The following is a 13,026-nucleotide window of genomic DNA, read 5'->3' as shown; positions in this document are numbered from 1 at the left end:
TTCTTCTACAGTCGCACACATAAAGAAAACTGTAAATGATGAAATAAACAGATGATTGGGAGTATTCTTGAGTCTTTATTAATCATTAAACTCAATGTGTTGCTGGTCTGAGGTCTCTGTGACAGTTTGTTTAAAGGACATGTCATGAGTTTCTCTATCGACCTGGGGATTAACTAGTAAAACTGGATTATCTCCAGGTAAAGAGGATCAGGTGACAGCTGAGACAAGTGTGACCTTTACACTGTCAGCTCAGAGTTTCCTCAAATGTTTCATCGTAAACTAAATCTCTATTTTCCTTGTTACATAAACACAATACAGGACTGAAGATCACCTGCACACGCATGTAAACATAAACTGAGTAAATAATCCTTCAGTGACCCACTGATCTCCTCACTCTGTCCTAAAGGACCGCTGACATTTAAACTAAAAATGTAACTATACTTTACAAAACATAACCGACTCAGAGAAACATGTCTTCAAAATACTCATCAAATTCTTCCTCCCTGAAAGATAAACAGAGATGTTGAGGTTAGTCAATGCTGAAGGTTTTAGAAGAAGACTAAATCCCTCTCGAACGGTAATTGTTTGTCATGAGGATGTCTGTAAAAATATATATGCATGCCTTCTCCACTATAAAATGCATTCGGATGAAGATCTATTCGGGGTGGATGTGCAAGTTTATAATTGTATACACCAGGAAATTAGTTGCATGTGTGGTTATTACATAATAATTTACATGACCCAGATACTTGATTATATGTATATGGAATACTGTTGTGTAATTGAATACGTTTAAAATTTGTATTTAGCACTTGTTGCTGCTGATGATAATAATAGACATTTTAAATGTTTTTGTGATTTTCTTGTCTTTATTTATATCAGCTCTCACTCGCTGTAGAAGAGCGATAAAAGACTGGGCCCAAACTACTTATCATTTCAGTCATGAAGATGTCGGTTATGGAGGACCACAAGAGTCATGCAAAATGTAATAAAGCACTTCAATATTTAATAACTACCTGGACAATAAAAATAGCAATTAATAGATTTGTTTAAAAATGCATTAATTAATCTATAAATAAATAGACAAAGTTACAAAAAAAATTATTATGTAACATTTTATTAGGCAATAAAAAGTGAGATTATAAAAATAACGTAGAAATGAAATATTGATCCATTAATAAATAGTTCAAATTAATATAACAATTTACAAAAACAACATAAAACACTCAATAAGTTCATAATTTTGAGTTGCATTTACAAATTCTTAATTTAATAATGGAATTTTCAAAATGTATTTCAAAAAGTGATTTTAAAAGAGAAATAAATAACTGGATTTATAAATTGAACTACAAATACAGGTTTAAATTAGGCATTTAAAAGAGCATTTCCGTTTAACATTTCGGTTTTTATTTCCTGATGGTTCTCCTTATTCTTTTCGCAATTCGATTTGCTTTTCGTTTTAGCTTCTCTATTTAGCTTTTCCGTGACTCTTTGGTCAAATGAGAAATGCAAATTAGCTATGGCCAGGTGAATGTAACAAGCTCGCTGATTGGCTCTGATTGTACGTCATGCACAGCTTTATAGATCTCGAATGAGGACCCAAAAGGGTCACGGAAAAGCTAAATAGAGAGGCTAAAACGAAAAGCAAATCGAACAGCGAAAAGAACAAGGAGAACCATCGGGAAAATAGAAACAGAAATGGTAAACGGAAATGCCCTTTTAAATGCCCAATTTAAACCTGTATTTGTAGTTCAATTTATAAATCCAGTTATTTATTTCTTTTTTTAAAATCACTTTTTGAAATACATTTTGAAAATTCCATTATTAAATTAAGAATTTGTAAATGCAATTTAAAATTATGAACTTATTGAGTGTTTTATATGTTGTTTTTGTGAATTGTTGTGTCGATTTGAACTATTTATTGGTGAATGAATATTTCATTTCTACGTTATTTTTGTAATCTCACTTTTTATTGCCTAATAAAATGTTACATAATAATTTTTTTTGTAACTTTGTCTATTTATTTATAGATTAATTAATGCATTTTTAAACAAATCTATTAATTGCTATTTTTATTGTCCAGGTAGTTATTAAATATTGAAGTGCTTTATTACATTTTGCATGACTCTTGTGGTCCTCCATAGTATTTTTGTCTTGTTTTCAGTAATAAAAAAAGTATTAAATTAAGATGCATTTTCTTGATGAGCAAAATGACCTTGGAAAATAAGTATAGTTTTTAGACGAAAAATATCAAATTTAAGGGAATTTGTGCTTAAAACAAGTAAAAAAATCTGCCAATGGAATAAGAAAAAATTTAAACTTATTTCAAGAACATTTTTCTAATTCCATTGGCAAAATGTTTTGCTTGTTTTAAGCACAAATGTATATATTTTGTCCAAAACTATATTTTCCTAGGTCATTTTGCTCATCAAGAAAATACATCCTAATTCAAGAATTTTTAGATATTTTTACTGAAAACAAGACAAAAATACTAAGTAAGAAAGTCTTTTTTGCAGTGTTGGTGTTTTTCAAAAACTAAAAAATAAACTAAGTTATCGGCTGGATAATTTTTATGCGGGTGGTCGTACACTGCAAAAAATGATTTTCAAGAAAAAAGTTCTTAGTATTTTTGTCTTGTTTTCAGTAAAAATATCCAAAAATTCCTAAATTAAGATGCTTTTTCTTGATGAGCAAAATGACCCAAGAAAATAAGTCTAGTTTTTAGACCAAAAATATCAAATTTAAGTGATTTTGTGCATAAAACAAGCAAAAAAATCTGCTAATGGGGTAAGCAAAAAAATCTTGAAATTTTTTATTAAACACTAAATTCAAGACAAATTCAAGAATAATTTGCTTCCCTTATTGGCAGATTTTTGTTGGTTGTTTTATGAAAAAAAAGCACTTAAATTTGATATTTTTGCTCTAAAAACTAGACTTATTTTCTTGGGTCGTTTTGCTCATCAAGAAAAGGCATCTTAATTTAAGAATTTTTAGATATTTTTACTGAAAACAAGACTAAAATACTATGAATTTTTTTTCTTGAAAATAATTTTTTGCAGTGTAGAAAAACACTTGCGTACTGGATTCATCCGGCAATAAAATCACTGACTACCCCCTGTAAATGATGAAGATACTTCCCCACATCACCACGAGAAACAATTACTGTTCGAATAGGGCATAACAGTATTTTTTATCTCTTAAATCTCCCGTGATTTTTCATCGACAGCGGGCGCTGGACCCTTCCAATGTTCAGATTCTGAAGGACCTTCATCTTCTTCTTCCTCCTCTTCTTCATTCTCTGTGTGTGGAGAATATACATCATTATCATCAAGATGATTGTGTTTAAGGAAAACAACACCGTTTTTCAATATTTTACTATGTTCTTTCATCAACTTAGACAAATTAATACATACCTATCATTTTTCAATGCGTGCACTTAATCTTTGTACATTGTGTTGTGAATGTGTTAGCATTTAGCTTAGCCCCATTAATTCCATAGGATCCAAGGAGGGATGAATTTAGAAGCCACCAACCACTTCCATGTTTTCCCTATCTGGGGACTGTTACATGAGTAGATACACGAGTAAGTATGGTTGCACAAAATAAAAAGTGGCCATTTTTTAAGCGTATAAAAAATGAAAACTATATTGTATGCCGGAACAACCTCGGCGCGCAGTAACATCACTCCTGACTACTGAATCGCCACGTTTTATTTTGTGCCACCATACTTACTCGTGTATCTACTCATGTAACAATCTTTAAATATATGGAAAACATGGAAGTGTTTGGTGGCTTCTAAATTCATCCCTGTTTGAATCCTAAGGAATGAATGGGGCTAGGCTAAATGCTAACACATTCACAACACAATGTACAAAGATTAAGTGCAAACATTGAAAAAAAATAGGTATGTATTAATTTGTCTAAGTTGAGGTAAGAACATAGTAAAATATTGAAAAACGGTGGTGTTTTCCTTTAAGAGAAGCAAAGGTTTACATTGGCTGAGGAAAACCTCAGTGATGTTTGACCTTTAAAAATGTAAAACTGTGATGTTATAGAGATGTAGATGGGTGCTACTGTATGCGGTTTCTTAGATCTGTTGATACGCTATTGTTAGATGTTTGATTAAGTTAAAAGAAAAGTGCCTCAGTTATACATCAGATCTCAATCATCATCAGCTTTTGGACTAAAGATCTACTGAAGAATAGCCTGCTTAAAAAGTTTGAGCTTTATTTCTTCTCTTAACTGTACGCATGATCAAAATGAGCTCTTGCTGTAATATTATTTGACATATCAGCAATTTTTCTGAGCTGTATGAACTTAATGACCTCAGCTGGAGTTATTAAAGTGATAGATTTACAGTGACAGGAGAAATATTCAGCCAGCGGGTTTATAGATGAAGATGAGATAGAGAGATGGAGTGACCTTCATACCTGAGTCTGATCCCTGAGGCTTCTCTGAATCTGATGAGGTGAACTCTGTACACAAAACAAATGAGATTTACATCGCTTGTTTTAAAATATCTCAAGCATTAAGCATGATGTCCTTTAGACATCACACTTTAATACACAATACAGATGCACACGTACTGAAAAGATGCAGTCCCACAAACATTGTTTATTAAACCTGAAAGAATTGTACCTTTGCGTCTCTTTTTGTGTTTCCGTTTGTCTTTGCGTTTATATTTTCTGGATTTTTTCAAGTGTAACTCTTCCACGTGATCTTTGGAAGGCCGTCTCTTCTGAACTTTGATTTCTTTTCTCCTAGAACAGAAATAATGAGAGACGTTGAGTGTTGAGTCTCTTCAGGTCTTCATATGTAAGAGTGTTGAAATGTTCTTACTGATGATGATAGTTGAGTTTGAAGGAACATTCTGGACAAAGACCTAAAAAACATTATGACATAAATCTCAATAGCTGATTTTTAAGGTGAATGTAATGAACAACACATTTCAAATGTCATAGAGCTTTAATTAATCTGGGTTTCCATCACGCTGATTTTACAGACATTTTGAAGTAACAAGAAACAAGTGATTATGGATGGGACGATTACCGGTTTCACAATTAACCACGATAAAATGTCTTGACGGTTAGTATTATCGTTTAAAATGTAATTATCATTACAACCATGTTTGATTAAATAAATTTTGAAAACTAGCAGTAAATCCTGTCCAGACAGAATCAGTTTGACGCAGGCGCGCACATGCAACATAGTTTTTTGCACAAGGCGCATTTAAGGAATAATGTATTGTATTAATTCACGGTAAACTTATTAGACAGATTTTTTTTTACCACAGAAATCATTTCAGGGACATGAAATATTAAATTAAATTAAATTCAAATTGTGATTTTCAAAAATAAAACTTATTCAAATGTTTTCAGTGTGTGTATCAGTTTTAACATTTCCATCTCATTTTAACCAAACCATGTAATATAGATAACCGCGATAACTTTGGTCACTATAATCACTATTATCAAAAGTTTTTACGCTCATTTGAGGTGGTTTTTGATTTATGCAAGAAAGAGTAAATGCAAATAATCATTTTTTTCTGTTTTTTACCATTGTCGCTTGAGTTTCCTTTTATTTATTTACTGTTTGTTAATAGGTTACTAATACCACTATCAGTCGCTCAAACTATTTGATGGAAACACACCTAATTCCCATTTGTTTGTTTTCCTTTTTTTTGAGAATTTTGAAAAGATTCACTTCCCGTTTGGATAGAAACCCCAAAACAATGCAAACTTCTCTATTCTCATTTGAATCAAGTTCAAATTAAAGTTGTGTATTACTTTGTTTCAATGAAAACCCATCACAGGTGCTCTTTGTTAACTATTGTTAGCTTCATACTTCATCGCTATAGCAAGCAATATGCAGTCATGCACACATATAGACAGACAGACAGACAGACAGACAGACGTGGTCTTCCTCAAATCCTCATTAACCTCTATGAGATAAAAGCCTGAAGGTTTTTGATGAAGACTTACGCAGTTTCACCAGGGCGTTTCTTTTCTCTCCCTGCTCTACGTATGCAAAGTTTACCTCCCAACTCTTCAGACCGTCCTTCATCTCACAACGCTTGTTACCACACACAAACTGACCTGAGGACAGAACGACAGATATTAAGTAACTGTAGATACTAAACACAAAGCTTCACACATCTGTGTGTGTGTGTGTGTTAAATATACAACGGCGTGCCAACATTTAGTACTTTTGCTTTAAATCACCAGTTAAATTTTCCTCCAGCACTATGAATGTTAAAAGGGTGTTTGCAAAAAACACACAAGAAACTAGAATTATTTGTGTGTTGTCAGCTAATGCACATTGTGTTTGTCTATTGTTGTGACCTAGATGAGGATCAGCTAACATTTTATGGCAAATCACTGTAGAAAACCAGTTTATTTCTATGGGTTCACATACTTTTCTCGACACTGTATGTGTAGTATGTATGTGTAGTATTTTACTGTGTGCAGAATAAATCACTTTATACACATCCAGTTATTCACACTGCCATTCAAAAGTGTGTCGACTTCTAAAAACATGCGCCGGCCAGTGCCTTATCCTCGTTTTCCCTAAACTAAACTGTACAGAATCTGTCACAGGGGGAGATGTTGTATCTTCAATACCTAAACTAACTCTTTCTTTTTCTCTCAACAGGTATTGTTTCTGGGATAGTGAAAACTTGTACCTTGGTATAAAGCACCTTTTGTACTATTGCCCCCATATGACACATCAGGCTCTATCTTACAATCGGCGCAATGCAGCGCAATGCGCGATGCAAGTGTCTTTTGCTAGTTTCCACCCTGCGCAATTATAATTTTCACGTTTAGCGCCAAGTTGTTTAAATAGCAAATGCTTTTGCGCCCCCTTTTGCGCCCATGAGCGTTTTGGTCTGAAAACGAGGTGTGTTCAGGCGCATTGTTGGCCCGTTGCTATTTTGAGGCAACTAAAATAGACTACGCCATTGACCAACAAAAACCTGCTCTAAAGTCTAAAGTCAATATGTTTTTTTTGTTATTTAAAGAGCGCATTAGTAATATGCGCCTAAACTGGACGACAACGCGGGTTTGCTTATCACATGCATGAATGCGCAGCAGCACAAAAACACTTTTAAATATGAAAGATTAAATGATTGAAATGTAAAAGATTATTATTGAGTCTCTTGGACATAAATGAGGACTAATTATAAGACGTTAGAAGGTGCAAAGAGCTGCTTCACCTGTAGCCTGGTAAGTAAATAAATGCTTTGCTTGAAACAAATGCATCTGTTTTTAAATGTTTTTTTTTAAATGCTACCTCACGGATTTATTGTATATGATGACTCTGTACCTGTGGATATGGTGAGATGAGAAACATTTTTAAGTATATAAAAAAAAAACTTTTGACGCTGTCCAAGTGCTGAAACGTGCGGAGAGCTGTTTGTAAATTCTTTATCTCCTGTTTGTTACAAATAAAGTATTTTTAGAGTACAAACAGTACAGTTTTTGATGATATTGGATAGCCATACATTTAAAGCAACGCCTGCTTTTTTACTTCCATGACTAAAAGAAACGGGTTTTAAAGGTTTTAATAAAAAATAACAATTTCAATACAAGTGAAAAACAATTATTTAACATTAATCTTAAACTGGGGATCTTCTTCCTCCGCTTAGTTTTTCAGTTTACAAAGTCTGTCATCTAAATAGGGATTAAACATAGCGCCAGCGCAACTGGCTTTTAAAGGGGATGTGAGCTGAGACTGTCATTGGTTTATTGCACGTTACGCCCAAAATACTCCCATTACTCATTAAAAAAAATAGGACCAACCCTTTTTGACCGTGCACTTGGCGCACAAACCATTTCCCGTTGTTAAATTAGCAAAAGTGGATTTGGACACGCCTATTTAGACATTGCGCTGTGCGCTTTAAACAATGGGCTTAGATCGTTAAAATAGGGCCCATCGTGTTTATTGTTTCCTAATCTTTTTAAGTCGTTTTGGACAAAAGCGTCAGCTAAATGCAATATAAGACAATATAAGTTAAGTGTGCTCATGATGAGATGTGAACATACAGTAATAGAGAGTAAATCTCTCCTCTCATGACCTTTACTATGGGCCGGTCAGTGTTGACCTTAGGGAAATCTCCTGCAGGATTACAGGGGAATCCTTCAGATTAAAGTCCAACACAGCGTGCGTCATCATCAGTGACCTCATACAACACACCTCCAACAGTCTGGATCAGATCTCAATATAAACCTCAGCTCTTTACGCCAACTTTAAAATATCAAAGTTTATGTTTAATCCTCTCACCCTGACTGAGACACATAACTCTTTTTATCCAAAGTCAACCGAAATATCTTTAATGTAGACACTTATTGTTAGTAGCTCATAATGTCACTAACTACTTTCTTAAGTAAGAAAGTAATGATTACAGTGTGAGCTAAAGACAGAGAGAGCGAGACATCAGAGTCACGTTGAGGATTAACGTCACACTGAATAATCTCTTCTGACGTACATACAACCACTTAGATCTCCGGCTAAACTCACGTGAGCTCTTAAAGACACTGAAGATGATGATGATCACCCTTAAACCTCTATTATCTTCAAACTCATTCACAATACTTACAAAACAACAACAATATGCCAACAATACACAAACAACTAACGTTTTTTCACTTAGTGTGTGTGTCTGTGTGTTGCATCACATGCGTGTGAGCGATTGTCAAGCTGCAGCTTAGAGTTTAGGAAACACCTGCTGGCTGATGGTACACTAACACGCACACATGCACGCAGACACACAGATTAAATTAAGTTTAGTTTCTACGGAGAGAGGTGTATGACAGCGATGTAACGATATTTATAACTATAACAGAAATCTTGCTGATTTGCTTGTTGTTTTAGAGTTTCTAGATTACTCATTACAGTCCAAACAGCCAACAGCGCTCAGCTCATATACAGTGATCATAAGTTTACATAAACCTTGCAGAACCTGGAAAATGCTAAACATTTTGGAAAAGAAAATAAAGGTTTCACATCAAAAATGTTTAAAGAAAGCTTCTCCTTTTTAAAAAGAACCCAGTTCAAGTTTACATACATGTGTGTATGAGTCTCTTGATTGTCCTCGATGTGAAAAGATGAGTCTCAACATCAAACAGTCAATCGTAAACAGGGTTCAAATATTCTGTCGATGCTGAAAAGTAAAGATCTTGAGGATTTTTTGAAGACCAGTGAAGAGATTAATTAACTCAAGACAAGCAAGAAACCCATAAACAACATAACAAAACATAAACACTGTCACACAATAGTCAGGGCTCCCACACCTTAGTTAACTTCAAAACCAAGGACTTTCCAGGTGCAATACCCTCAAATTCAAGGACTTTTGATGATTATTTAATCATTGTGACCTACGTGTTACCTTTTAAGATATATTGTTACAGTTCCCTTTTGGGGGAACTTGCGCTGTGTCACTACAGTGACACTTTGGGGACGCCTCCAGGGGTAAGTGCGTCTGAATGTGTATATCAAATTCAACCAATGGTGAGGCTTAACTACAAAGACAGGGTGACGCAGTAGCTAGGAGGTATCGCTATCTGAAATATTGCCAAAGACGGCGTTACAGGGGCGTAACCCAAGACGTTTTCATGTGTCAAACACAACTATGCAAAAAAGCTTTTTGGTATGAATCAACATTCGCATACAGAAGATATAAGCATTTAAAGCATACAGTTTAGCACGTGTGCTTAAAAAGTCTAGAATTTTTACGATATTATCCTATACTACACATGGAATATATGGATTTTTCCCCAGAAAACTTCTTGCATAAAATAGATTCATGCACTTTCAATGACCTGTATCTATGTATGAATATTTTCAAAAACTTCCCAGGGCCTTGAATTTTTTCCCCAAATTCACAAACTTTTCAGGGTTCCCACGGGTCCTTGAAATCCTTGAAAGTACAGGAAACATTGAATCAGGTGTATGTAAACTTTTCAACTGGGAATTTTTTAAAACTATGCTTTTATTCTGTTGCAAACTTTTTCTTGATGATTCTCATGTGAAATAGCTTTGTTCAAAGCAGAACTAAATTTAAAACAAAAATCCTCTTCTTTTACGAAAACTTTCAGCATTTTCCAGATTCTGTGAAATTTTGTGATTCTGGGATTTTCAGATTCTGTGAAGTTACTGATCCTCAAGAAACATTACTATCTCAAACAAAAGTACAAGCATTCATTTCCAACAAAATACTGTACAAGCTATGTGTTTTTTTGTATGATGTTATTTATCATTCAGAACATTAACACAGAAGTGTACATGAGGTGAAACTGCATCACCATCTAGTGGTAAATCAAAGGACAGTAATGTTTTCCAATAATATCCATCAGACTTCAAACACAGTCCCTCCAATTATGTCCATTCAGTAACCAAATGTGTCTATGCATGTAAGAGCATGAGTGATTGTAAAATAAATATTTTTCCATTACCTTTTCCAGATATAACTTCATTTTCAATGCGCCACCTAAATCCAAACTAGTAAACAAAATGTAGATGCAAACATGAAAGATCATCATATATTTATTTTAGTATTTATTTTCAAGTGTTTATTATAATGCTGAGAAACCCAAGAGAGAAAAGACAAACCTTGTTTTCTTTGTATCTGCTGAGGTCTGAGATACAGTACTCTTTAAAAAGTTTGTCATAGTATTTCTTTGCCAACTCTTTCTCCCTGAAAATGTCACAGACTTTGTTTAATGGTGACGGCACAGAAATCAGAATGAGAGAAATACAGAAATAAACTATAGTGAACCAGAAATGAGTGGTTATTACCATGTCATCTCCTCCTCATCCTCATCTCTCCACAGGAATCGATGGTTTTCTCTCACCACATCCAGGTCTGTCTTATCTTTACACCTACAGACAGACAGACAGATGTGTGCTGCTCAGAAACCATTTCCCAAATCTTGTGAATAAATTGTAATGAAACTAAAGGTAATATATAAGGTATAAAGTTTTCCACAGATTCTTTATCTTTCATAAAGAAACCAACAGTTATGCTGTATAATGTTGATGTAATAGGTGTATTTGAGCGGCTCAGACACACAGTCAGGGTTCCCACACCTTAGTTAACTTCAAATTCAGGACCTTTCAAGGACATTCCAGGTCCAATACCCATCCAATAGCATTTTGGTATAAATCAACATTAGCATACAGAAGATATAAGCATTTAAAGCGAACAGTTTAGAACGTGTGCTTAAAAAGTCTAGAATGTATATATATTTTTTAAACTTTCCAGGGCCTTAAAATTTCCCCCCCAGATTCACAAACTTTCAAGGACCCGTGGGAACCCTGCACAGTGTCAAATTTTAACAATACCACACAGACACACGTGTTATATTTCAACACTTACAGTAAGTCTGAAGATAAAGATGAGATAGTGGGACACACATTACCTTTAACTACAGAGTAAAAGGGTTTTTCTAAAAGTAGAATTCTTACATTGATCGTCTGAAGTCTTCAATTTTCCCTCCATAGTAGAGTATGTAGTCGCTGACAAACTTCTTGTGACGGTCAAACTTACGGCATGTTGTTAGGGAACTCTTTACAACTCTTTTAAATGGATGAAGTGTGTGATGTCATCAGCTTTAAAATACTTTATACATCTGGAATCTTCTGCAGACCAACATGATGCATCTTTTTTATTTTTATACAAATGTAATTCAGTCATACATCCTTAAATTATTTTTTCAATCTCCGAGTCTCAATAGATTAAAACATACAGGGGAATTGACATTTAAGTCGTTTTTACAAATTAACAATATAAGTGTGCATCTTGACACAAAACAATGACACTAGTGTATGTTAAGATACATCAGTGCAAGATGTTTGTAAATGAAGGCAGCTCAAACATGCATTTTAGTCTGGCACTAGGATAAACCCTGTCTGGTAAACCGCCCCATATTATTTTAGAGAGAAATGGACTCAGGATACAGCATTCATCGAGATGAGGTGTTGTCTACGGTTTCTGGCTTCCTCTCTGCAGTAAAACAGATCATTAGTTTTTCATTTATTCCGTTTTTAATAAACAGTTAAAGGTAACAATTGTGTTTATTTCTACCTGTCCCATTCAGCTGCAGCCACATTCTTATGAGCCACACTTCCGTCTTTTCCTTTCTGAAAGGGCTTACGTAACAGCTCATCTTTACCAGTCCTAAAAACACAAAGAGACTTAATGCCATATAGATTTTTTATATATATTTCACTTTGTGAGATGTTCAACATAAGATAAACATTTCATTCATTTTATAAATGTGTAAATTGCAAAGGATCAGTAAAGTAAAATCTGAATGATTACAATGTATTAGCATGTAGTGTACTACACACACCTGATCTCCCCGTATTTAGACTTTTCTCCAGCATCATCTTCATCACTAAAGTCTGAATCATAACCTCCACCTCCATGAACCTATCATCACAGAGCAAAAACACAGTACGGTATTACCATACTACGAGAACATGAGTGTTTTATGGCACAAAAGCCGAGAGTCAATCATTTACCTTCAGAGGTATCCAAAACGGCTGTCTACATCATGGACAAATGTCAAACGACTACATTATGAGACACACTAGTTTACAGTGCGCAGAACAGATGCGCACTGAACATTATATTCCGTTTACTAAATATCACTATCCGCGAGAAACCATATGCGATATAGAGATCTAATTTTATAAAAACTAAGATTAGTGTACTACAGTAAAACTTTATCTAATGACAGAACATGATTTTCTTTTAATAGAGCAATATTTTAACAGCTAATTCACTTCTGAAATGAAAAGACTATGCCTTTATCAAAGTAAATAAAGCGTCACTTCTGACACCTCTTAATGTTATTCAGTGACTTGGTTTGAATACAGATGTGCTGTAAATAATAATCTCTTGTAGAAAAACACAATAACGTTAACGCACCTTAACAAGATCTAAAACTCTGTCCTGCATCTCTTCTGTGTTTACTGCACGCCACTCTGGCGCGCGCTGATGACGTCATAGAACACACCACGCAC

At 34.4% G+C, this 13,026-nt stretch overlaps 1 protein-coding gene across 1 annotated transcript; it reads right to left on the bottom strand.

The window, feature by feature from the left end:
• Positions 1-55: 55 nt before the first annotated feature.
• Positions 56-12,995, bottom strand: fra10ac1 (FRA10A associated CGG repeat 1). Its single transcript, XM_073866731.1, has 14 exons — positions 12,932-12,995; positions 12,351-12,430; positions 12,083-12,175; positions 11,956-12,001; positions 11,464-11,540; positions 10,795-10,878; positions 10,609-10,693; positions 10,452-10,497; positions 5,982-6,095; positions 4,840-4,882; positions 4,639-4,760; positions 4,431-4,475; positions 3,209-3,298; positions 56-504 (listed from the first exon to the last, which is right to left on the bottom strand). The coding sequence occupies exons 1-14, from the start codon at positions 12,959-12,961 to the stop codon at positions 461-463; spliced, it is 999 nt and encodes a 332-aa protein (XP_073722832.1). The 5' UTR covers positions 12,962-12,995; the 3' UTR covers positions 56-460.
• Positions 12,996-13,026: the final 31 nt, after the last annotated feature.

The sequence above is a fragment of the Misgurnus anguillicaudatus genome, chromosome 4 (assembly GCF_027580225.2).
Source record: "Misgurnus anguillicaudatus chromosome 4, ASM2758022v2, whole genome shotgun sequence".
Taxonomy (NCBI): Eukaryota; Metazoa; Chordata; class Actinopteri; order Cypriniformes; family Cobitidae; genus Misgurnus; species Misgurnus anguillicaudatus.
The sequence above is the reverse complement of the archived record's forward strand: the minus strand, read 5'-3'. Positions and strand labels throughout refer to the sequence as shown.

Coding starts and splice junctions, on each gene's coding strand:
- fra10ac1 (XM_073866731.1), bottom strand. CDS start 12,961: ATGCAGGACAGAGTTTTAGATCTTGTTAAG. Junction 12,431..12,931: donor GAGTTTTAGATCTTGTTAAG/GTGCGTTAACGT, acceptor CTGTGATGATAG/GTTCATGGAGGTGGAGGTTA. Junction 4,883..5,981: donor AAACGCCCTGGTGAAACTGC/GTAAGTCTTCAT, acceptor AATGTTTTTTAG/GTCTTTGTCCAGAATGTTCC.